The 26,648-nt window shown below is 40.2% G+C and overlaps 1 protein-coding gene across 5 annotated transcripts in view; it reads right to left on the bottom strand.

The window, feature by feature from the left end:
* CERS3 (ceramide synthase 3) overlaps window positions 1-26,648 on the bottom strand; it is a 51,342-nt gene that overhangs the window by 11,528 nt on the left and 13,166 nt on the right. For 4 of the 5 annotated variants that reach the window (XM_052806922.1, XM_052806923.1, XM_052806926.1 and 1 more), the window contains 9 exons: window positions 22,028-22,210; window positions 20,309-20,426; window positions 18,135-18,253; window positions 14,307-14,364; window positions 13,371-13,421; window positions 12,057-12,149; window positions 11,723-11,851; window positions 9,891-9,997; window positions 8,328-8,484 (listed from right to left, as the gene is read on the bottom strand). In XM_052806922.1, coding sequence (XP_052662882.1) covers window positions 8,328-8,484; window positions 9,891-9,997; window positions 11,723-11,851; window positions 12,057-12,149; window positions 13,371-13,421; window positions 14,307-14,364; window positions 18,135-18,253; window positions 20,309-20,426; window positions 22,028-22,210 — 1,015 coding nt within the window. The remainder of the gene's footprint in view (window positions 1-8,327; window positions 8,485-9,890; window positions 9,998-11,722; window positions 11,852-12,056; window positions 12,150-13,370; window positions 13,422-14,306; window positions 14,365-18,134; window positions 18,254-20,308; window positions 20,427-22,027; window positions 22,211-26,648) is intronic. The other variant, XM_052806925.1, reaches the window with a different exon arrangement.

Raw genomic sequence — 26,648 nt, 5'->3', positions numbered from 1 at the left:
CACCTCATAACAAAGTCACAATTCAAACCTCAGCAGCATGTATTAAAAATAGTAAATGAAGGCATCAAAAGTTCTGTAGAAGGCCTAGAGTTTGCTCTGTGAATTGATTTTTGGCAATTGAAAAAATAAATACATATGCACACTATTATATATATATATAGTTTTTATATAGGTGCATTTATATAAAACTAGCAACAAATGGAACATTTCATAAATAACCTGCTAGAAGATTAAAAGATATGAGCAGTTAACAAGGGAAGCTAGAAAATCTGTCAGCAAATGCCCTTTTGTGAACAGCAAGGTAAATTAATTAATTTTAAAGCAAAAACTTTACCAACATTTGTCTTTTATCTGAATTAGGAACTTTCACATAAAAAGAGTCATTTAGATCAGGGATGTACTAAAAGCAGAGTTGCCTTGTGCCAGACATACAGGCAGAAGGAGGGGCGGGGGTGCTTGCTTGGCCAGATCCATTGCTGGTAAAAACTAACACAGTCCCATTGACTTCAAGTCAAGCCATGCTCATTTATACCAGCTGAGAACCTGGCCCTGTATCAACACTGCAGACTTGTGCTGAACCGGCCAGGGCAGGAAGCTTTGCTTTCAGAATTACATATAGTTTTGATTTTCTATTCTTAGAGACAGCAGTCATCTGCAGCTCCTACTGAAGTCAAACTCAGCAACTTTGGAAACAGTAGACTTTTACTGCGGCACATAAGAGACCTGCACAGCCCTGTTTATGGCACAGCCAACGTAAGAGAGGCAAAGGGAGCATCCACACACCCAATTTGTTGGACTATGGCCGGAGGACTGAGTCTGCTCTTGCATAGTCTTCTGTGTGCATAACAGGGCTGTGGAAGTGTACTTTGTCCTCATGCTCCCACCCCAGCGTACCTTCACAAGCCCATCTATTCCAATCAAATGCTCAGAAATTATTTTCTTCAGTTTCTCATTAGTTCATTCCTCCGCAATGGTCATAACAGTCCTTAACTTAAGTTTTCTAAGCTTTACCTGATTTTTATATAATATTCAAGTGAAAGGTGTTGTGGAATTATGGGTATTCTAAACAGAGTTTATTTTAAAAAAAATTTTTTTGAAAAGTATCAAAATTCCAGCAAAGAACATTGTTGCTGTTTTGAAATCTGAGAAGTATATTTGAGCATATAGTATAGCATACCTGTCTGCAAGTCATTGCTCAGCTGCTGACCCCTTTCATAATCTGAAGTAAAAAGTAAAGATTTAAATAGCAATCTGCCTTTTAACTCACAGTGCCAGGAAAATGAACTGGTTGAGGCAAAAGAGACCAGACAGTGCTCTTGGATTGGCACATAACGTTTGTGCAGTAGAGAAGAACTGGTGGCTTTTCCTCTTTCACAGACTCTGCTGGGCTACACACTTTGACAATAATACATTACCAAGGTCAGCCTTGACTTCAGATCCCCAGTAAGGGTAGGACTCCAGAGCTCCCCAACGTGCACACACATAGCAGCTTTTCTCCTTTTTGCCTCTCATTGTAAATACCAGCCAGCAAACCTCTTACTCTCTTATGCTTTCTTCTGCCTGCCTCCCACCCCTCCTCCCTCAGAAGAATTTGGCAGCATAAAGTGAGACATGTAGCCAGGCTTTGGGCTTAACTAGATTGCCATAGCAGAATGGGAAATATGCAGATGAAAGGAAGTCATAACAGGAAGTAATTTCCCTTTACTAGGGCATGAGCCTTCATGCTGCTGACCTGGCTGGCTAGCTCCCATCATCAGGCTATTAAAAAGCTCATGTCCCAAAGGCAATAATTTGAATCAACTGGGAAGGTTCCCAGATAGACTGGGTTTCATCTCTAAGAGGGAAAACTTTCATTTGTCCTATTTTGCTCCCCTAATAAGCTATCCTCATGAGAAAATACGCTATAAATATTTATCTGTTGAGAACCAACAAATTCAACTTCTCCATAACCCATTTTCCTTTAAAAAGGGGAAAAGGCAACCCTTGCTAATGTAGTTCAATCTGTCCTGTGTTCATGCTAAACCTTCACTCAGAGAACTCAAACTCCAAAGCAGGACGTCAGCATGTGCTGGCCCTTCCCAGCCTAGAAAGCAACCACAAAATCTCCAGCGAAAGTTTTTCCACAATTTCCCTGTCCCACAGAGTCATGAAATTGTAACTAATGAGATTATCATTATCCTCTAAAATATATAACTGCTTTTAAAATGACTACTTGCAATTAAGGCAAGCACACCTCTCGGTCCAATTTATCAGCATCCTGATAGCCAGTGCAGTACAGGCTTAACAAAACACATAAGTAAAAGAAAACAAAACTTAACGTGCCGCTAGTTTAGGAAACTAAGCCCTGTCCTCTGTTTAACTCCTGTAGGATGACATTTTTCTGAAATGAATGACTTCTCACTGAATGTGTTAATTCTCATTAAATTTCATTTTCTGATTATAAATGTCCTGAAAATAGATTTTTTTACTGCTTCAGAAAGAAGAAAAAAAAATCAGCTAAAAGTCTGACTTTTTAGGAGTCCAATAAAACTGCTGTGCATGCCAAAACTGAATATACATTTCATTTCATGCTTCATTTTCACATCCCAGTAATTGCACAGTGTATGGAAGCGCAGCACTGTTGTGCATGATCAGAGTCATGTGATGACCCTTTGCAGCTCAAGTTAAAAGTCAGAGTTTATTAGCTGGGAGCAATCAGACTCAGCTCACCTATGGTGTGTCTAGTGCACACTGAACAGCACACAGCTCAAGCACGTGAACACTGGATGCAATTCCACTTGCCACAAAAGACATTTAAAATGTAATCTCTTTAAAGGCCATTCTACTTTCATGTTACATAGAGCTTTTTTCCTCTCTGTAGTTTTAAAAATAACATTTCTGTTTAGGATTAAATATCTCAAGTTATTGCACAGTTCACTGAGAAAGTCAGTGCTGCCTCAGCTGTCAGAACAGCTAAGTGTTCGCAGCCACAGCACTCCTGGGTGAAGAGAGGCTGAAGAGTGACTCTCGTTTAATAAAGGTAAAACAGTAGATTTTAACCACTGTGGATCCATGGTCTAATTCTGAAGGATATAGATCTGATTGTAACTAAGGAAAGCAAAGTGAGTGCTAGGAGCTTAAATTTGTCATACAGAAGTATTTACTTCCATGGAGAAGTGTTTAAGGACCTGCAAACCAAAAAAACCCATTGCTTTAAACAATGTGCTGTGGGCCTGTGTTTCATGAACAGAAAAATTCTCACCCAAGTTCAGCACCGAAATTCCATACTCCCAGGACCCATGTGGTTATAAAATAAATATAAGATTCAAAAGAATTACTAAAAATAAAAGTTCTGTTTGACACAACTGGATCAAGCACAAAAAAGTGAGAGGAAAACTGATAAAAGGATCCCAGGGAAGGAAAGGTCTGCAGAAGCTGAGGCAAGTCTGAATAGCCGCAGACTAAACTCAGCTAAAGGCATCTGTCAGGAGCAGGTAGTATGGCCTCTGGGAACTGTGTAACTTAATTTAAAAACTTACACAAAGGGTTATAGCAAGTCTCTAAAGAGATAAATTCACAACAAGAAAGATAGAAAGTAACATAGGCCAGCACCTCTGCAGGTGTAAAGAATCATTATTCCTCAATATAAGTAGTGAGGGCATATTTTAAAAGAGCATATTATGTCTGTGTTCCAAAGGACTTTCAGGCCTTGCCTACACATTAATACTAAAACGCATCAAGTATTCTAGTCCATGGGCACACTTTCAGGGATACAGTTTTAGTAGTATATCTTCTTTTGATACAGAAAAGGGAGCAACTGATTTAAGGAGTCTTTATATGGCTAACCACTTTTCATGGCAAGGACTCTAATGGCATCCCACTATCAGTATATGAGAAAGAATGAAGGAAAGAAAGTTAACTCAAACTGGCAGAGATTTCTCAGTACAAGAGCAATCCTCTGACAGAACAAAACGCTAAAGTAGGAGAACGATTGCTGAAGACAGCAGAAGTATCATAACAAGTATTTCACAGCTCTCATTTCAACCCCAAAATAGTATTTTCTTACTGTTTTCAGCTACCCCTACTCTGTCATTAGTCATTCTTTGAACAGTAACTCTCACTGTTCCCTTGAGAATTTGGACCAAATAAGGAATGAACAAACTATGGATGAGGATACGCCCAACCAAATTCTTTAAAAAGCCTGCTTACTGAGTACAAAATACCAAAGGAACATTGAAGATACATGGGTGGCACCGGGTAATTTTTTTAAGGAGTGACAAGTCCAAAAGCCTGCTCTATAGCGTTGCAGGGTCTTTTTTGCTTCAGAAAGAGGAAAGAACCACAGTGAATCAAATAAAACCGCAGCTGATGACTCTTAAATAATAGTGACCACTAGTAAGAAGCTCTTTGCCTTAGTTGAAGGCAGTCTGACTATGACAAAACAATTAAAAGAGAAAGAAAACATACTCCTAGTCACATTACAGTCCGTTAAAAACCTGCCATTACCCTCTGCCATTGATGGACTTTGCATCAGCCCTGAAGTATCTGAGTCATGTGGACATCATGCCCATTTCCTACAACTTACACATATTTTTCAAGGTTTAAAGCAATGTAGTCTCAAAACCTTAACTCAGTGTGTAATGGTTTTAACATATATTTTACATCTTAATTTGCCATAATAATGTGGCTATAAGCTGCTGTCATTCGCTCCCTTTTTCTGACCTTGGAAATAAAATGTTTAATCTCCATGGGATTTTCCTGGCGAGATATTTTAAATCAGTGCATATGTATATACTTCTCCATATGTTTTTTCAGTTTTCCTAAAATATTCTCATATGTGCAGACATGATGACTAGACATGTTTCAGTGGTGCTTGAAACTTGATACAAGTGGGTAATTTAACCATGTAATTGAACAATATTACAGAAACACACGGAGTTTCCTAGCAACAAAAGGCCTTGGACATCAAGATGGCAGCCAGCAGCTAACGTTGCAATTGCCTGACCTAACTTGAAAAGAAATTACACTGAAGAATGTCCTTCTTCCTCTCACAGCTGATCTAAGATACATGGCTAGAGGTCTGACCTTGAAGGGCTTTTCTTACATGCATATGCCTTACTCATATACAGGGTCACAAAATGTCTCATGAGAAAGGACATTTGGGTTCCTTTTGGGGCATTTTTGTATTTTCCAGAAGTAAGAGCAATCTTTGATTTGAAAAATGTAATACTCCTGTCCCCTCAAGTTTACACCCATAGAAAAAAAAAAAAAGCTTCTTAATGCAAAGTAGCTGAGTACAGCTTAGCTTGTCGATGCAGAACTCCCCTTGATAGGGCATTTCTGGAGGTCTGGGCCAGGGGAAAGGTGGCACAAGTCCTGTAAGCCTGGAGACCAGTGCTGCTCCGTGCTACCAGCTCCAGTGCCAGAGACTCCCATGCCTGAGAAAATAGGACACAGAGGGACAGAGCAAAATCATCTCCTTTCTTTCCTTTTTCCTCACTTTTATTCACCTCTGGCTGCAGTATTTGGAAGGAGGGAAATTGCAAGATTTTTAGTCCAAGTTCTTTTTTGCTGAAGCAAGTCAGTCGGCTGAGCAGTTATCCCAGGGGACTGAGGATAACTGTCCCCTTTATTAGTGCAGAGGTGAGGTGACATCTGAGATGAAGAGCTTCTGACCAGCCAGTCTCAGACAAAAGCCATCTCTTCCTGAGGGGCAAGAGTAAAGCACAGAAGAAGCTACCAACAAACGAGGCTGCAGTACTCAATGTAATTTCTGTATTAATTCCTGCCTTGAACAAAGCCTTCTGCCACAGTCTGAAGATAAGAGTATTGAATCGAGATCCACAGCTCTAAACGAGATGTGACACAGCTCTGTGTGACCCTTTGAATAAGAGCAAAGGGGACTCAGTGGGTATGTGACATCCTGGAGACTTGGGCCCTCCTGTTTACATTCCCCACTGAGTCCCACCTTTCACGTCTGACCCAGACAAGTCCTTTAACCTGTCCTTTGACAAGGGACAACAGCACTTCCCACTGAGAATAAATACATTCAAGCCCATTGACTTTTAGACAGTGCGATGACATGGTCCAGAAGGATACAATCAGGGGAGACACCTGCACCTGGACAGGTGCTAGGAGCTGTTAACTGCTGCATTATAGTGGTTTTCACTGGTGACCCAACAACCCAGGGTGGCTCAAGGCACAGAAGGCACTGAAAAAATTCCTTACACCCTTGCTATGCTCAGAGCTTCCTACAGTTAAACAACAACATCAGTCCCTATTCCCAGTTATATCATGACTTCATTTTTCCATCTGAAGTAGCTAACTGTTGCTTCAAGAAAAATGTCAAAAATTGCCTGTTTTCTGAATGAAAACTTAAAAGTCTTGGGCAAAGAAACAAAACCCTTCTAATACAAGGATGATGGTTTACTGGTATTTCACTAAAATAGCAACAGCTCTTTGTGTGGAGTATGCCTATAACAAATATGTTGGTATAAAAATGCTGCCTTGCAAACACCATTCTTTTCAACATTGCCTTTACAGCTTTGGAGGCACTGGCTGCTTTCACAGCCAAGTTTGCCACTGCTATGGAAAACAGGCTGCACATGCAAGCCAGCTGAAGTCATACAGACTGAAAAGGGCTAGGGCTGCTGCTGCTGCTACCACTGTAAAAATGTTATTTGGAAACCGTCTTCTCAGAGAGCTGTATAAGGAATCAAAAAATCCATAGTAGGGATGCAGGCTTGATGCTTTCCCATTTTTTAGCAATGACTAATACAAAAAAAGCTCTTATCTCAGAATAAAACATTTCTGCCACTTACAAAGGCATATAAGCAGGCAAGGCAGAATGGCCTTATATAGCTGGCCTAGCAATGTCCTCTTCACCACTGTATCTGAAGACCTGCTTGCATTGTACCCTCATAACCTCAACCAATGCGGATGGAGAACTATGCCAAAGCCTTTCTCTTCCTCAGCTGCAAGGCAGAGGGATGTCCCTCCTGATTTCACCAGAAGAGTTGTGTCAGAACAGCAGAGACCAGCCAAACCCAAAAAAGAAAACAAGAAGTAAAACACTTCAACACTCAGTAAGCCAGGCCAGAAAAAATTTTGTAATTAATCTAACAGAGGTAAGTGGCATGCAAGAAATACAAGCTTTTCAGTGTTTAAGGGAACATAGAAGCATGTTTTCAAAGCAGAACAACGCAAGCCATTTCTTCCACAGATTCGTCCCTTATGTACAGCTGTTTGCCATCTAACAAGGGTTGAGTTTGTAACTGCAGTTTTCTTCTAGGGAAGACATTGGGTCTTCCTATGATATACAGCTGTCTGTTTGCATAAGATTTGAAGGAATCCAATAATCCAATAATTATAGGATGGTTTCTGTTATCAGTCAAACAACAATTAAATACAGGTAGAAAGGATCACAGCATTAACTGCCTCAGATAAAAGGACAGAGTCAGCTCAATTAAGTATTTGCACCTTGACCCTTAAAAGAAATACCCTTTTTCAACAGCACTTTAACTTCACCTTAACCAGCAAAATATACCTGTCAATGCTTATGCCAAATCTTAAGAGACATTCTCCAAAGTCCTCTTCTAAATGCTTTTTGCTGAATGTTTTACCTACATGGCATCATGCAGCATACTTCGTGACAAGAGACTTTGTGAAAATGTTACTACGTCAGGCAATCAAACAAGACCTAAATGGCAGCAAAGTTTTCTTTATAGCTTTTTCCCACATGAGTTTTCTCTACAAGGTAAAAGCAGATTATGGCAGCACCAGACTTGCACTCTTTCTCTACTCCAGTCGAATATGACAGTATTTCACCATGTCATAATATAATACCAGATCAGCTTCACATGGTTTTCTTAATCCAAAACCAGTGTTCAGGTTAGGCTGACCTCAGATTTACACAAACCTGAAGAACTTTGACTACAAGTTTTCTGCTGTATTGAAAGATCTCATCACTCACCTCTCCTCTCCTTTTTTGCAATGTTCCTACAAAGTCCAATGAGAAAAGATTGCTTTCACTTGGAACACAGGAATTTCTAAAGAACTTAGGGCTTCAGTTTTTGGGAGAGATCATTTCTCATTTACTATCAGAGCAAAACATCAGGCACAGACAAAAAAGGGTTCTAGCTGAAGTTCTGATATTCTGATCTATGACCTTAGGTGTGACAACAAGAGGTAGAAAGCACATTTGAACATTTCTATACTTTGTAGATCCCTATCAAAAATGCTGACATGAAAGTTCAGGAAAACAGTAAGAAATTCTGAGTAAATATATTGGAGGTATTAGCATCTGTCTGATACTTCACATATCTTTCTGCAGAAGCAAAATTGCTTACCTTTAAGAAAATGAACCTTCTCAAAATCTTGAAAATTAAGTAACCCCAATATAAATGCAAGCCTTGAAGGATCAACAGCTGTCCATTGAATAAAAAATATGCTATGACAGGAGTGGTGGAGTAGTACGTAGGCTGATACAATGTGGCACGAAGTATCCTAAAAAATAAAGGACACTGTTATGGTACAAGATTTCTTCTTTATGCTATTTACAACTATTTCTGATTTCACATTCCAAACTAATTAATTATTTCCACAAAATATTAAAAAGCTCTGCAAAGATGACATTAATTAGCAAGCCCTGTCTTAACTAGATTATGCATCTCTATTGAAATATAGACTTCAGAAGATGAGAAATTTGAGTCTTGCATGAAAGTATTCTAAATAAGGTTAGAAAAAAATCCCATTTTCTAAAATCTTGAGCTCTGTGTGATCTAGATACTATGCAACTCAGAGCTTGTCTATGCCATTTTTTTAAATGCAAATTATTTCTAATCTGAAATCCACACTCCACGGAAAATCCTACAGGCTTTGCAAAAGGGCTTTTTGTTAACTAACACGTTTCATCCATCTTTAGAATTCACAACTTCTATATTATTTGAGGCTTTTTGAGTCTCTTTAATCCCATCATGTTTTTCTTCCAAACTCAAGAACTTGAAACTCAGTGAAGTAAAATGATTGGAGATCACTTGTATATTTAATAAAAAAATAACAATAAAGTAAAAGACATCAGCATTTCTGAAAAAAAATACTACAGGAAATTAAAACCTTGTGTTGATCAATGTTCAGAACTATTAATTTAACCAGGTTGAGTCTCTCAGGGGTTGTCCACATGTCCACAGGGAGGGATATGAAGGCAAACTAGAGCAAGTCAACGAAACGTGAATGTGAAACACATTAAACACTTTTTAAAAGCTAAACGTGTTAAGCATTAAGCACACTAGGCACCCGTGTGGATACTCCAAAGTAGATTAAATCATAGCACTCCAAAGTCATGCGAGTATTTAGCAAGTTATGATTTATTTGCATTGACTTCATAAATTAATTGGTTCACCTTAACTTTTCTGAATGGTCCTCACATGAGTGAGGTGAGGCATTACCAAAGAACTAGGTAGCAGAGAGGTGACTCTACAAAAAATTAACTATGATCATATAGGAATTACACTGTACTCTGACTTTGCAGCTACAGCAGGAGGGATGGAATGAAAGGGGAAATGATTTCTCCTAGTTAAGTAGTTCAATCCCCTTGAAAATGCAGGAGCTCATAGCATTTAACTACAATTTATGAAAATAAGTTAAATAATACATAAAAGCCTTTATTTAGGTTAGCATATTTTCAAGAGGCTCATTTTAAAACTATTTTTACTTAAATTAAATCTTTAAAGAAAATGACAGTTTTTGTCAACTCTTCTCACTGGCCTTCAGTAGCCAACTATAATGAAAGTTCTGCTTCTGCTCTTTAAAGTACAATCCATTTCTTTCCTTTTCCCACCACAACCAATACTAACCTCTCAGTGGAAATGGGAGTGAAATAAATGCCTGTGACTACACTAAATATTGCTTACCAGAAGGGGAACAGGATGATTCTTGTGATGAAGAATGCGATAGAAAAGATGATAAAGAGCATATTGCAGGTTTTCTCCCAGCGAGCGTAATTAAACATTTTGGCTGCCTGCATGGAATAAAACCCATCAAATATATTACCAATATTCTCTGAAATAAGTTCCTTTCTGCTTTTCCATAAACAAGGACTCATCTTCCACCTAAGCAGGAAGAAAATTTCCTCCGTTTGACATGTAAAGCAATCGTTTTACTGATACCTAATAAAGCAGCATCAAAACAGATTCTTTGTTTATATTTCTCCTTTCATCTTAAAGGAAAGGACTCTGTATCAAAGGCCTACAGAACAGCTCTCCAATCAGAATATAAAAGTATCATGAAAACACAAAGTGCTTTTGAAAACAGAGGTAATCCCTCATTCCTGTACCAGATTCAAACCGGGTTGAAATCAAAGAGAAGCTGCTGGTCACATCTGCATGCTCAGGAACAGCAGTGACCCCTTATACACAGGCATTCTGATGCATGCATGTTACTGACCCTTCTCTGTGCCTAATTCAGCTTCTGTTTTCTCCTTTTTGAGAGCTGGAGTTGGTCTTGATCCCACTAATAAAGATTATAATTACTTCTCCTCCCCTAGCTGAACTGTACAACTCTCCACGCTTCGTTTAGGAATCACCCTGGGCACTGTTGAATGAAACAGCTGTTCTCAAGTGTGAACAAAGCTTCAGGTGCCAAGCCTAAGTTTTAAACAGCAGTTTGATGAACTTCTGAGTGGCAAGGCTGAATTAAGTTATTCTGGTACCCAACTTCAGTTTCCATCCAAGTGCTGTCCCACCAGTTGTCAGTTCAACTGTTTATAAGGCCACACAGTTAATTGGACCGCAAAGCAGTTCAGGATTAGAAGTAACCCAGCAAAAACCTGTATGTATGCATTTAATTTGGACCAATCCCAACTGCATGACCCCACAATTAGTTGTTCCAATACAACGGTTAAAGTGTCAGGAGCAGAAATGAACAGTGACAGACAACAGCCTACAAGGGCTACTTACACTGGCACTGCCACCAAAAGAGGTGATGAAACTATGCTCTCAGTCTTGGTGTTATAAAACCAGGATAACTCCACTGAAGGACACACAGTGTACATTTGTCTTCCAAGAAACCCAGCAGCAAGTCTCTATGACCACAGTGCTGCGTGCAGAATAGGACACTTCTTAATCTTAAACATTTCTAAACATTGATATTTAGTTCAGGGAAGGGACTTCCTCTTCAGTCCAGGGGAAGAAACTTTTCTTCTGCTGGTAGATACCTGTGATATCTTGTTAGGGACAGCTTGAATGTCTCCAGCCAGAAGTGTATAATGTGGGTGTACTCCTTAGGTCAACACAGGGGTGTGAATGCTGACAAAATTAAGCCAGTCTGGAGAAGTAGCCAAAATTTTGGCTGCTAAATTTGCTTGAGAATTGGTATCATGACAAGCTGTTCACAGGCTAGCCAACTTGGTCTAATTTTAACAGTGAAACAAGAATAATCCAGGGAGGCAGCTGTATTTCCAGTCCCTGTTCTGTACTGAAGAACTTCTCTTCTGCTCTTTTCTCATGATTGATTCTGTAACAGAGTATCAGCTTAAGTTATCTAGAAGCTCTTTTTAATCTTACAATTTATGACTCTGTGAAGCCGTGTCTCTGTGGGGATAGGAAGGGATTGTATGGAACTTGTGGCAAAAAGATTAAAATGTCACTGAACATAACCTGGGCAACAACCAAAAAAACCCCCGCCAACCAACACCCCGTCCCGTGTCCCGCCCCCCCCCCCAAAAAAAGATGGAGGGCAAGGTTACCTCGAGCCAGAAATCTGCAGTATCGTGCACAAACATCACCAGTGTTCCAAGACGCACGTAATTGCCACACCAAGAGCCACTCATCAACCCAATGGCTGCCAAGTGATGAACGACATGAGCCAGAAAATCCTGTGAAGGAGAGAAGAAAAAAGGTAGAACCAAGCAAATACAGGAGAGCATGGATGCGTGCAGGTGTGCCAGGGATAGACTGATGCTGCCCTCATGTGGCTGCACCAAATCCAGTATCAGGACAGTGCTTTTCCTTAGAAACACTTTTCCCCCTCCCTCCCAGAAACGGAGGTTCTAACTACAAACAAACATGACGACCACTTGCCTTCCTTTTGTTGTCAATCCCAAGTGTAAATAAGAGAGACCAGTAAAAACTAATCTCAGCCATGTAGTACCAATATTGGGATGGCAGCAGAGTCTGTAACGAAGAAAACCACAGTTAACTCAGAGAACAGCAAAAAGTGAATGCCAAGTGAAATTACTTCTTTTTTCCTTTCCTCACTTTTGCTCCTCTGCTGAGTCTTGCTTAAAAAATTAAACTAAACTAAATCCCTGTTCTGGGCTTCATTAAGAAGGATGTTCTGGAAGCCAAATATTTTAACCTTTACTCAGACCAAACTCTCAGTTTCTGCAGTTCCTCCCCCACCTCTGAATTTTAGCATGCTTTTTTCTATGTTTTTGTCAGAGTGCTACACACAGAGTGCTTCTGCATTTAATTACAAACAACTGCAAATAAACGAAGCCCTCCATTTTGGTGAACAATTAACATTTTAAACATTCACACATCCCATGACTAAAGCATCAGCTATTTATGCTAAAATGCTATGCATCTGCTTAGGGCTAGATGCTGAGCTTGGCTGCTCCCTTGGTTCAATACGCTTCCCAGGTGGCAGGAAGTAGGCTTGGTTATCAGGTCCCACGAGTAAGAGAAGCTGGGAAAACTCAGCTGGGAGGCAGGATTCTTTTTATTCTTGGCCCCTGACTAGGACAGGAATAAAAGCAGTGTGATGGGCCACAGATTTATAAAAATAGGAGGGGGGGCACATAAGAACCTCTGGCAGGTGGGCAAGAAGGCAGTTTGCTTGGAGTCATCTCTTATGGCACTGTTAGTAAAATATTTTAAGAAGAAACAAGAGCCTTGGGACCCTTGGGAACAACCAGAGTATTGAGCAGAGATCCAGAGAGCAGGGACTCACATTATGCCAAACCAAATCACTGCAGCACTCCCTCCACCTGCCCTACTGAGCAATAGGGCCTAGCAGGCACACAGCACCGGCGCTGCTCAGCATAACCCTCTGCATAATGCTATTCTGCAGTGCCTTGAAGCATCGTGAGGCCTGGTGCAAGCTTAGGGGTTCTGCACTGAACCCTGTAACACAGACGGCATCTACTGTGCACAACTGGGAACCTGGGGTGAGTGGAAATAACAGTGATCTGGCTGGAGGGCTGAGTTGCAGCACAAGCAGATCACAGATAAGTCCTGCAACAGTCAGCAGGAGGTACCGAAGAAGGGCAAATGGCTTTGGTGCCGCACCTCTCTAGGTGGTGCCCACTGGGAAGTGCTTCTGTGGATTACCCCTTTCAACAGGGAAATACCTGGAATGCCTCGAGGCCAATGGCCCAATGCCAAAAAGCTCACCTGAAATGGATAGCCAACCCACGTCTGCCATATGTCATAAAACCAAGGTTTCTGGGGAAGACAGATGATTCAGAGACTGATCAGCTGAGCAACAAGTCATCTTAACTCAAAATCTTCAATACTTAAAATTTCTCTAGTGCAGCTGGCTAAGAACCTATAGTCTTGATAACTGTTCTCCACCAATTTCTAAAGGGATCTTACATCTCAGATTTATTATATTGGTCCCAGCTTTTTGGCTTCTTTTTCAGGACACCTGAAACATTCCAGGTCATCATTTCATCATCCAAAGCAGTGGGTGTGTGTTTTATTACTGCAATTACTCAAGATATGTTGCCACAGTGATTAGATTTTGCTGTGTTTACCAGCCACACACACCAGTGGTTCATAATGATAAACAGTGTTTGGGGAGAAGAGCCAGAACATACACACACTGAGAACTGTTCTGCTGCTCAGGAGAAGCATTAACGATATCCCAGGCAGTGCTCACATAGTAACAAGCAGCACTCTTTCTGTTATTCCCAACTTCTGACTCAGGAGCGACACCTCAATTAAATAGCCCTGAAATACACCATTGTTGTGACCCCCACAAGCGCTGCCAGAAAAGGTTTATGGCCTCCTTTGAGAAAAGCATAGCCATGTGATGCATTTGTAGGTGTTAACAAGGCATGTTGTAAAACCATTTGTGTGACTTCTTAAAACTTGCCTTAAAAATACTGATTACTCATAAATTACTTTATCATAGAAGTTCGAAAGATAATTTAAAAATTAAGTAAAACCTCAGTGCATATTGCAGCCTATCATCTAGATTACACACAAAGATCTGAACCCAAAGAGCCACTGAAACTAGTGAGGCTTTCAATGGGATTCAAGAAGATCTAGAAACCAGTCCTTACTTTGTTAAAAATATAATATCAATCCCTTGAAAAATTAACTTACATCATACAGAAATATAAATCCAGCAATGGAGGATGTAAGATAGAATGAAAATCGCCAGCTGTAAAATTAAAATGAAAAAATAAGAACAAAGCATTATATTTTTTATAGATATTGTCCAGAGCCAGAATTACTGCAAATCATCGTTAATCACAATCTTCATGTAAACGTGTGCTCATACTCTACATTAAGGGTTGTCACATATTAACTATATCTAAATTATTAATATTTAAATACTTAAGCTTGGACTAATTGCTAAAGTAGTAAATTATTGTACATTATCACAAACACAGATATCCTGATCGTGATTATAGCAGTAATTTTCCGGCCAGGTACGAGCTGATCAAGAGAATGGTCACAGCAAATGTAATAAATTCCCTAAAAATTAATGTTTGATAACACCAACCTTTCCCGCTACATCAATCCCTCTAGAATATTCACACTGGACTAAGAACATCTCACAGTTTCCTGACTCCAGAAGGTCTTTCAGCCATGTGGCACATACCTTCCAATCTGATCAAACACTGTCAATGCTGTGAGCACCAACAGTGACTTGTTTCAATTGCTGGGTTAATTTCTTTTCATCTCTCAACACCGATTATTGAAAACAGGGGAGCCCTATGGAACTTTAGAACAACTACTGGATTAGTTTATGTCTTCCTACAGAGGTCTGAATTAACTATAAACCTCAATCTTTGACTAGGTTTGCCAGCATTTAGCCTGATGTAAGCTTTTTGTGGCTTAAATGGATATCCATCAAGGCAGGTAAAATTTTCAGGTTTTCACTACCGATCTGCTAAGTCAGCAGAAGGAAGAAAGTTCTTGTGTATCTTAGCAAACTACGTTGTTGGTCATATATGTAAAAGCAGGATGCTGTGATGTGGAGCCCGCAATCAGCGTTGTAATGACTGGAACCTGCGTGGGAGGTATCGTTCCTGGGACTGGGTGCGGCTGGAGACTCAGAGCCAGAGCATTCCCACTCCCACCTCTACAGGTGATGGAAAACTTCCTTTCTGCTCTTCCCCTTGGCAGCAACAAGCCTGACCTTTCCCAGAGCAGCTCTTCAAGATCAGTAGGAAAACACTGCGGGACTTCACATGCTAAAAAAGGTCACAATCACAGGGACAGGCACATGGCCCCAAACCTGGTGAGAACATTTTACAGAACAAGAGGTATCCCAGAGGAGAGTAGCAAACAGCCTCCCAGAAAACCTGAATTTGCTAAAAAGGAGAGAGAGCCTCAAGAAGAACACTGTACTAATGGATTGAGAGATGTATAAAAATGAAATTGTGGTCTTTGGCAAACATTAATGAAGTGCCATACGAGAGAAGATGATGAGAACCTGTCTGGTAAAAGCAGCCCCTCCTTTCTGAGTCCTACATTACCCGGAGGCTGATATCCCAGGTGAAAGAATGAGATGTTCAAAGACTGAGCCAGCATTTTACAAGAAAAACAAACAAACAAAAGATGAAGACATGGAATGGTGGAGGCTAGACAAGATAATGTGTCTCACGCCTGTGGAAGAAGTCAAGAAAACAATTATAAAATTGCCACTTGATACACTGGTAATAAACAATCATTTTACTTTTCAACTTTAAAGCATCTTTCTTCAGGTGATATAAAAATAACACTTCAGAACACCCACTGCGCAGACAGAAAAATTCAAAGGTACATGGTGGAAATTAGGAGAGCAAATGGAAGGGGAGAGTGGAACCCACAAGTAATACCTGGCTCAGAGTTAACCAAAAGATGGTAGGAAAAACACTGTGACATGGGACAGACTTTACACAGGGGTTGATTCTACCCTCATGCCTCCTATTTCAAGCAAGGGAGGTGTGAGTAGTCCAGTGGATATAGTGGGACTGATTCTGTGTTGATTATAAAGTGTAAGCGGTTTTCTGAATCAGATCCAAAGCACAGAGCCCCTAACAAGACTGTGCCATTAGCCCAGCCCTACAAATATATATTGAATGCACTTGGCAATAAACAGTCAGTGCTTCAGATGAACTCATTATACGTGCAAGACTGCCAGCAAACTACCTCATTTTGCATTTAGCCAAGCTTCTTTATGAATTTGGTGAACAAAACCTGAAGTAAAACCCATCCAAATTCACCGAATTTTACCCAAGTGCCTTTTAAGCTCTGAACCTCGCCACCAGGGAGAGCACTGAACAACAGCTATGCAAAAGGATTTTCTGATTTAACTTCAGGAATCTTTTCTCTTGAACTGACTCTAACAAAAAAGAATTTAGTAGATGAAGTTAAAGGCTGGTAAGTCTTGTAAGGCAGGGAAAGTTTCATGCAAAGGGCTTTCCAATCCCCAGTGTTGCTTAACTGGGAGCACTAATAGGTTAAGTATGGTTTAGATCCGGCTCATCAGATTTTCCTTGTGATTCAGAAGAATGATCCTGGAGATTGCAGGCTTTCAAAAATTTCATTATACTCATAACACCGACTACTAGCGTGGAATAAGTCTGTTCCTCATTTGTTGCCTTGAGAATTATATCCAATTAAATTCACTGACAAAGAGCAGAGCAAGGCTCACAAAATTACACAAGAGAAACCTGTTTGCTTCATTTTCACTCAAGCTGCCAAGCAAGTTTTAATTTCAGTCTTTGGCTGTGTATTACTAGAGACATGCATCCATGGCATGCAGGTCTTTTATCAACAGCAGGAAATCTTACTGTCACTTGTAAAACAAAGTTAACTGATCCACAAAACAGTGGCAGAAATAAACCATGGATGTCAGTTTGCCAGGAGAGTTTACTCAACTCAGGCTTCAGAGAGACACATCTATGTCTATCAAGTGGATTTATGCCCAACAGAGAACATCATCAAATCATTATCATACTGATTCACACTGAAAATAACCTTGCTAAAGTACTCAACTTTGAGCTTCGTAGCTGTACTTTTAACCCTCATTCCTTAAGCTAAACTACACTAAGAGGTTAAATACTATAAACGTGAATTTTTGCCAATGGAATTATGCTAGTCAAAATCCAAATATGCAGGACATTAGGAAAGTGTTTTACACTGGTACAGTTAATTTCAGTATCCAAAAGGGATGAGCTATGTAAGTAAAGCCATGCCCATTTGGGAATTTGCAATTTGTATAAGATTTTGGGTAACACTAGAATAGTTAAATAGTAAAACGTTGAGGTATGGGGAAGTTCTCACGCATTTGTGAAAAATCAGACTCTTGAACACTTTCCCAGTTTTCAATCATATGCAGGAGGTTTTGAAACTTTTTACATATTCATTATTAACACTCAAAATTGCTCAATGGCCCACTCTCATCAGCATATTTGAGCTCATGTTTTGCACAGTACTCCATGTTCAAAGCTGTGACACCTATCATTTAGTTAGGGTGCCATGACTCCTGCTCTTGAACTGATTTCTGTACACATAATAGCATCCCAAAATGACAGCATGGGTACATACATAAACAAGAGTGAGTAAGCATTTTTGTTCACCTATGATTACTGGCAGACTGAAAAATATTGTCCTATTCTCTGCATGTTTTCATTAAGCACTATGTAGCAGGAGCCTACAAATAAGTCCATTATTACACAATGAAGAAAACTGTAGAATATTTTTACAGTTTTTTTTTTTCCAGAGAAACTGTTAACCTAATCTTTTAAAGTCACACCATTTGGAGAAATGCTACTAGATCCTTTCAATTTGTTTGTGTATGCACAAACCAAAACCCTCACCAGACAGACTCAGCTTTCTGGAAATGAGTCCCCCTTAAAAGGCACTTGAGGGGCCCCATCATTTTTTTCAAAAGAGTAAACCCCAATAATAATCATCAAAAGCACTGTCTTTTCTTACAAAGCTTCCTGGAATTTCCGAAGCACTGTTGGGATCTCAAGGTTTCGCCGTCTCCTAAACCACTTTTCCACCAAACGGACAGTACAGTTGCACTTTTTGGCAAGGCCTTGAATCTCTGACTGCAAAAAATGGAATAGTGTTAGCAACAAGATGCACTCCAATGTAATTTTAATTTATTTTGTAGTTCACAGATCAGCTTCCCGCTGCTGCAAGGTCTTCATTTAAAAACATTACTAATATTAACTATCTATAGGGGTTTACCTTGCAGGCTTCCTGGTTTGATTTTTGAGTGACACTCACAGAAGCCCTAGATTTTCCATACACTAATTTATATAAATAAAGCAGGTATGAAACGTACAGATCCCCAAACTGTGCTATTGTCTTTCTGGTGGCTTCTGATAGTTTCAAAGATACAACTTCTACTGCTAAGCAAGAGGTTGGGCTGGAGGGGGAAGTGCCATGTATCAACACACATGGACATTGTATCCAATATTTTACCTAATTATAATTAATTATTAGATTATATTTAAATGAGTCTCACAGGTGAGATGCAGGCCTGGAATTAAGGTGACATGAGCTCTCTTCTGAAATCCAATGTACTTCTGTGGTACAGGGCAAGTCAGTTAATCTTACTGAGCAAAATCCAGACTGCCTTTTGACACCTAGAAATAAATTACGACTAGAGCATTGCCTGAAAATGCATCTAGCCATTCAAGTACAACAGCCAGGTGTCTCTGCTTTATGTGTGCTCTGAAGGTGAAGCGGCTCTGCCATGCAGCCATGCTAGCGTGTGCTAACCACAGGGCAGCACAACACTTGCATTTCTGGGTGCCCAGTGCCCCTTGTGCAGCAGCCTGTAGAATTCCTCCCTCTCCTCCATCCCAAGGTGCAAAGGTGTGGGCTGACCTCCCCTGGGGCTGCTGCAGGAGCAGAGGTAGTGTTTGACTCATCCCTGGGGAAGCTCTTTCCCTGCAAGGCTAGTATGCAAATAGTGGGTGGCAGCAGCGCTGTCTCTACCAAGCTAAGTCCAGTTCACCTCGTCTCCCACCCTCAGAGAAAGCTCTGGTATGTGAGCAAAGGCACCTCAGCTGCCAGGGAGGGCATTAGTGCAAACGGCCTGTGTTCAGCCCATCCTCCTGGCTGGAGAGCTCTTTAATTGCCATGCAGGAATAATGACTTTGTTTTGATAGACAATGGAGCCTAGATGCCCTCAATCGCCAGCCAGACCTCTGCATGTTTTCTCAGGCACACCGGTCCCCAAACTGGACACCTAAAGGAGGCAGCCTGAATCTTTCCCACGTACTGACAAGTATAAAAATGCTGTGCTTCCTTTCAGAGATTAATTGTCAAACTGTACTTGTGCAGAAGGAAGGTATGAAACGGAGAGATCGGGATACTTGCCCAGATAGAGAAGAGCTCATATGTGAACATGAATACATCTATTCCTGATGATATCAGGCAAAAGACACAGTAAGAGAATAGCAGAGTTAGGGGTAGAAAGCAAAGTTCCACATATTAATAATTATCAATACCCCTCATTACTAGAAAGAACATATTTCTTTTCAAAAACAGTGTAGGAACACTGCAATTGTTCGGTAACTACTTAGGCAAGTGAACTTTCTGAGGCTGCATTCACAGCACAGTACCTGTTTCCCATCAACAATCAAGTTGCCTCATTTTTTGAGATGATAAACATTGGCTATTGTTTTTTTCTTGTTCAATTTTAAAAACAAACAGCAAGGTAATAGAAAGATTGCTTTTCTTTCTCACATAAGCCAGGATTAAGCATGCAGCAATATAACAGATCAAAAGGCTTCCATGCCAGCGTTCCAATACTATTGCTTACAATAAATATGATACCACTTTCCAACAACAGATGTCAGCTGATGTTTTCTCCAGGCAGAATGAGTTAAAGATGGAACACTGATGTTCACTGGAAATATTATTAACAGTCTAACCTAGAACAGCATGCCAGAAAATTAAACATCTTAAACATATTTTCTGTTTTGGATGCCATATACCCTTGTCAGCAGAACAGCAACAAAAACCCAAATAAAGTCATCCGTCAATCAGCTGGAACTCATCCCATGATGTCATTGCTGATAGCTGATTGAAATAGTAAGACTTGGGATATTCCAAAACCAAAACTAGCTTAAAAGAATGAGAATCCTTACTTGAGATGGATGTTTTGAGCACTCCCGGAAATAACTCTCTAAAACAGGATTAGGCTGTGGCTTCACACGTCTTACATTCTTTATACCTAAGGCTTTTGCTAGAGGTATAGCAACATATCTGAAAAGACATACCGTGAAAAACTTTAGAAATACAACATGGTTACAAGACCTTAGCTATTCTCACGCCAGGATATGAAGAAAATTAATCTGAAGCAACTTAATCAGCCATAGGATATGACAGTGCACTGAGAAAGAAAGGAATCTCCTTCTAGCTAATCCCAAGGAGAGAACCATAGCATATTAGCAGTTACGCAAAAAAGCAGACCCAAGGACTCAAGTTTGTGGTTGTGAAATGCTATAAAACTAAAGGGAAGATCCTGATTTTTGTGTCCTTGTGTTTTTCAGAGGCATATTGGAATTAAGCAACAGTTAAGGGAGAGTGAAACAAGAACAGATGCTCACTCCATGTGAGCTGGAAGATTGCTGCTAGGATACTTTCTCCTATCAGCAGATAGTCACTTAGTACATTGCTTCACTGGGCCACCACTGCCTAAGACACTAGATTCAGCTTGCAGCCTCTAGCTTGTGGCACACAGCAACTCCCCCAGAGACTGAAGGCTTCTCTTTCTCCTACATTTTCCGATACAAATTGCTGCAGAGCACGCCAAATGCTTTGCTCTTTACTTGGGCAGGCTTTTCTGAAAAAGCCTTCCTCACTCCTGCTGATATCAGCAACTGATTCCTGGTTACTCATAGCAGTGGTCAGTTTTCCTCATTCATGGGCAGATTCACTGCAGGCCAGATGTGTGGGCTAATTATTCACATGAGTGATTTCCAATAGCAGTGCAGTGAGACACAGTTGGGCAAGCATTTACTCAGGAGACACTGTGAATGGTTATAAACATATGATCCAAATTACTTTTGATCTCTAACATGAATGATCTTATCTCGTTCTAAGTCTGTCCAACTTACGACATTCCAAATTTCCTCATTCTATCCTGAAATAATTATAAAAACCTACTAATCACATTCTTTAGAGCAAAAAAAGGAAAGTCAAGCAAAAAAGGCACAAATAAGTAAGTCAAAGCACTGCAAATCTTAATATATTTGTAGCTTGCTTCTGTGGAGCCAACCTCTTGCCTGTCCCATAAGATTCCAGCTGCAGAAGCAATCCATCTTTCAGTGCCAAAGTGAGAAAAAAAAAAAGGTATCAGCATTACTAGATCTGCATAAAATGTTCACATGAAACTTCGAGATCCCTCCAGTCTGCCTATTTTTGCTATAGCTAGACACCTGGTATCTATCAGCCTCACACAAATGTTCTGGTGCAGGACCAAGAAAGGAGAGGTTTGGGTTGGAGGAGAAATACCTCTACCCTTCCACCAAAGGAGAAAAAGCAAAAAGGAAACACAAGTGGTTTTGCATTAATTGTATCTCTAGTGAAAGGAGATAATTAGAATTATCCAAATGTTATTCTAAAAAAGCTAGATAGAAATATTTTCCTTCTAGATTGGACCACAGCCACATGTTCCTAATAATGAAAATATTTCCCAAATTTTCACCTGCCTTATTATCGGTACTAGGATCTTACTAGCAAACCACCAACTAATCCTCCTTTATAAAAACATAAGAACATTGATCTAAAGATACCTTATTTTTCAAAATTTTTAGCATTAATGATGATTAACATTAGCATAAAATTACGTTTATGTTTCTCACCTTTCACTGAAGAATCGGACAATCAGCAATATAAAAGCATATGGTATTGTGGCATATAATTGATGTGGTTTTGGAAAGACAAGTCCATCACGGTCTACAAAATGTGCCCATGTGACATTGACAGGCATCCAGATATTCTCCCACCAGAACCAGCTGTTGAGCGTCTTTAATATGTGCGCCATGCTAAGCAAATAGAGATAATTAAAAATTATTCCTGACTTATTAAAAAGAAACAGCATGAAATAAAACATATTGAACCTTCTCGTGTAGAACGGTGGTTCCCAGCTGGCAGGACATTTCCTACAGATAAGGCACAAGCAGCAGATGAGCCTTGGGTCCCACAAGAACAAGCTGTCCTGGCCTGCATGGGTTGCACTGGTATTGCAGGTCCAACAGAGGCACTCTACAGAGAGCCTGCAGGCACTGTAGAGATGCTCAGGTGTCTCCAGACTAAATCAACAGCAGACCTAGCCAGGAGTCAGTTTTCTCAGGAAAAAAAAAAAGGGGGGGGGGGAATCAGTTAAAGGGATTTGAAACCCCCTTGATTTAAAGCATGCAGGTTGGATTATAATCCAGCAGAAGATAAAGTAACTAAAGAGCTAAATTTTGAGCTGGTTTAAAGCAATGCAGGGTCTTTGAACTCTGCAGGGGGAAATAATTTGCTGTCTCATTTCAGTCATTCACACTAGACTGCTTAGTACCTGGCCAAATCTTTTACAATAATGATTTATAATATATCATACCCATACACATACCTTCCCTAGGCTGCCTTCATAAATTAAATATAAGTGGGTGGAAGAGTGGAAAAGAAATTAGAAAGTCCAGGGGGTGACTCAGTTCCGTAATACTGAAGACATTTTGCTACTGAATTACTGCCGCTTAATATGCTAATAGCAATATACACCCTGATCCTGATTTTGCAAATACCTGTGCACAGGACCAAGCATAAAAATTACAGTGCACAGCAAGCTTTTTGGGGGGGTTGCAGGAAATTGTATGATTTAACTGCGAGTAAATCCTAGATCAGAACAAAATGTCTAAAATCAGTTCTTGAAGGAAAAAAATTTGCACTTAAAAAACCCATTTCATTCTTGTAAGTCTCATTTTTAACCTTTACATTCTACATCATATATTTAGAAATTTCTGTTATCCCTCATTTAGTTGTAAGGACTTTACAGTACAAACATGTTATATATCCTATAAAAATATTTTAAAATTGTATAAAAATAGAAGTTACTATAATGTTTTCCATAAGGCTGAAATAAGTAATTTTTCTATAATTTCTAGGAGTAATAAATTTAAATAACTTTTTCCATACTAAAGTTTCCTGCAAACCAAAAAAAACCACCCCCCCAAAACCCAACCCCCCTGATTTCACTGAACCATAGTTTTGCTGAGGAAACAGTTGAGCTGGGAGAATTTCAACCAAGTCTCCTCATAGCGCTAGATGTCCCATCAGAAGATCTCATGATATATTTCTATAGGATCAAGTGATAAGATCAAATCACGCTGAGGACAGACAGTAGTTCAGGCCCTTTCACGTTCTTCCATATCTGAGCAGGGGCCACACTACTTTAGTTTTGCCTGCAGCCACACATAGCTTCCACCCATGCTGGATCAGGACACCATGCTTAATGCACTCACACAGGCTTTCCAGATTCGGACACGGCTGGCTCTGAAGCCCACTTTGATCAACAGCTGAACGAACCATCGCTGCGATCTAGGCTGGGCTGTTTCCATAAGCTGAAGCCTTGCAGCAGGTTTGTGAAACAGTGACTTGTATCCATCAAACAGAACTGGGTTAACAGACACTGTGAATCAATTTACTGGCCAAGCACAGTAGTCAGTATTGAAATATTAATAACCCAGCCATTAAATCTTTTTAAATGCCAAAAGGGGACAGTAAAAACCTACTGAATGAATTGTGTGTGTATAACCAAATGCAAAAATAAGGGAGGGAGAAGTAACAATTGTTCCTGCACTGAGACTTTATATACCAAGTTTCAGCCTAGAGCAATTTTTTACTGCTGAATTATAAAATCCTGGAAGTAGCGATTTATAACAGGGCTGCTAACAGACCCTTAACTACAGCTAGCAGGCGCCATGATAATGAAGCGGGGCTTTGAAACATGACATTTTAGGTCAGACAGAAAGGCTTGCAGACAAACTGCCCTAGAAGACCGGGGGAAAGAGTCATTACACAGTTCTGCTTCCTAATATATCTATATTTTTAAACTAGACTGGCATTGCAAACTATCACAAATTGTAACTGTAATAAAAATAGGCCAGTCTATTATAACACAGTGGCAAGAGCACTAACAGTTGGATCATGGTGAGATGGGTTATGACTGAATATGCACCCAAAACACTTAAACCCTAGAAAAACCCAGTAGTGCATATTTTCGTATTGGATTCTTGGGATCTCACTAATTCATGCTTTCCTTCCACTCATGGGTGCTTTACCATAAGACCTTTTCAGGTCTTAAACTAGTTGATACACCTCTACTAAACTAAGCTCATAAACACATGCTTAATCTTAAAATTTAAGGGAATTCTGGGATTTGGGGTCTGATCCAGAGTCCACAGATTTCAGTAGAAATCCTTCCTCACAAACACCAGACTCATAGAAAGGTGGGTTCTCTGAAACTTTCTTCTGTAATCCCCTATATTTGTACCAGGTCTTGCCTGGCACATGGCATTAGACCATCCCTGATGAACATTGTTCAAGTAATTCTTAGAAAACTGTTGATGAGATTCCACATCTGTCTGCAGCTTATTTTTATGTTTCAGTACCCTTAAGTTGGATGTTCACCCTACATCCAACTTATGTTTTCACTGCAGCAAATCAGGCCATTCCCTGGGCAATCTTGGAGATTTCCATCTTCAGAATAGAAGCTGTTTAAGTAGTTGGGCTGTTTCCCTGTCTCCCTTCAGCATCAGTTCTCATCATGAGGTTCCTGGAGCACCTAGAAGGTGAGGAAGTCTTTCCAAACACACCTGGGCTGCAGTGACCCACTTGTCATTTAGAGTTTCTCCTTCTGCCCTCTTGCTCTTAAATAGGTGACAGCTGTGGCTGTGTGATTAAGTAGTTTTATCTCTCTTTAAATCATGGAGATCCTGAAACATACAGGAACTCCATAAATACTATTTTGTCACATACATCATATACAAGCAGGGTTCTCTTCTCCTGTACTACAAGCAAGCTGTGGTCCTTTCAGCTTGCTGAGAAACTTTCCATGAAACCCACACATGATTTGTATGTTTTTCTGTATGAAAAGGAAGCTGATACCCAACAGAAGTCTCAATCTCGGGAAACACCACTCAAGGCAAATTAACTGGGAATAGCTCAGTGCTAGCTTTATTTATCATCTCCTTCTCCACAAATACATACTTGTTACTTCCTAGAAACCTTGACTAAAATTAGTATTGGAACTCAATTACACTTTTAAAGATGAACCCATCTATTATCCCATCCCCTCTGCCAAAAAGGTTTTTTCAATGCTCCCACAGCACCACCGATACAACTGATCCAGCTCCATGGTTTACTCACCACATCTACAGCAACCACTGTCCCAAATGCTAATCCTCATTATCAGCTTTCTCCACATTATGACTTGACCTCTTCATTCTACATTATTTACTTTGAAATCCTTTTGACCCTAAACAATGGCTGTGTAAATTGTGAAAGAAGAGGCCAGAGGATGGAGAAAAGGAGACAGATAGCAAGCACACAGGCCATTTGTCTCTAGCAAGCTTTGCCTGTTAGAAAAACCATAGCTGCCATTTGCTAACCTCTCCTCCTTCCGATTACCAGCTGCCTGGGACAACTGTGGCAGAGCGACTTCTCAGAACCCTTAATCCTACATCTATGTCAATTCACCAGGCAGAGATTGAATGGCCAGAGAGCACAAACTGTGCTTTCAGACCGCATCAGGTTAAAGGCACATTGCCAGTGCCATATGAGTGAAAATTTCCCCATTATTGTTTGCATGCTACTTTTTCTGGAAAAACAATTTTGCCCCCACAACGGGTATTGTTCTGGCATATTACATGTAGACCAACCTCAAGCACTTGCATGTACTTTAAATGAACTTGTCTATACTGTTTAATTTTGGTCTTAACCCAAAGATTTTTGGCAGCTTGTTAAATCCTAACAGGTTAGGAAGGCCAGTAACTCTTTGCCCATACAATCTTACACTGAGAACGCCTCTTCCAAGTACCCATAGTGTGAGCGGGAAAGGGAAGGCATCCACCACAGGTCCTCGTGGGGAAGGGACTAATAAACAGGTAGAAGTCTTTCAGCTGTCCCTTCTGCCACCCAGGGGCTATGAACAGCGGTGGTGAGGTAGACAGGCATTTCTCACATAGTGCTGGAAATCTGGATGGGAGATGGGAGAACCCATTTCTCGTCATTTCGGTGAGTGGAGTGTTTTGCAACAGGCTCATTTTATGCCGTTGACAAATTCTTGCCTCTGAGAAGCACTATGACTGCAGTCCTTGGGACTCAGGTTTGTTTCCCTAGTACATCAGCGTAAGACTAGAGGACACTTACTTTTGTGAGGAGCTCGTTACCACACAAAAGCATGTGTTCCAGTGTAACCACAAGTGGTGGCAACCAGTT

The sequence above is a fragment of the Harpia harpyja genome, chromosome 14, assembly GCF_026419915.1.
Source record: "Harpia harpyja isolate bHarHar1 chromosome 14, bHarHar1 primary haplotype, whole genome shotgun sequence".
Classification (NCBI taxonomy): Eukaryota; Metazoa; Chordata; class Aves; order Accipitriformes; family Accipitridae; genus Harpia; species Harpia harpyja.
Note: the sequence above shows the minus strand (reverse complement) of the source record. Positions and strands in the feature narration are given on the sequence as shown.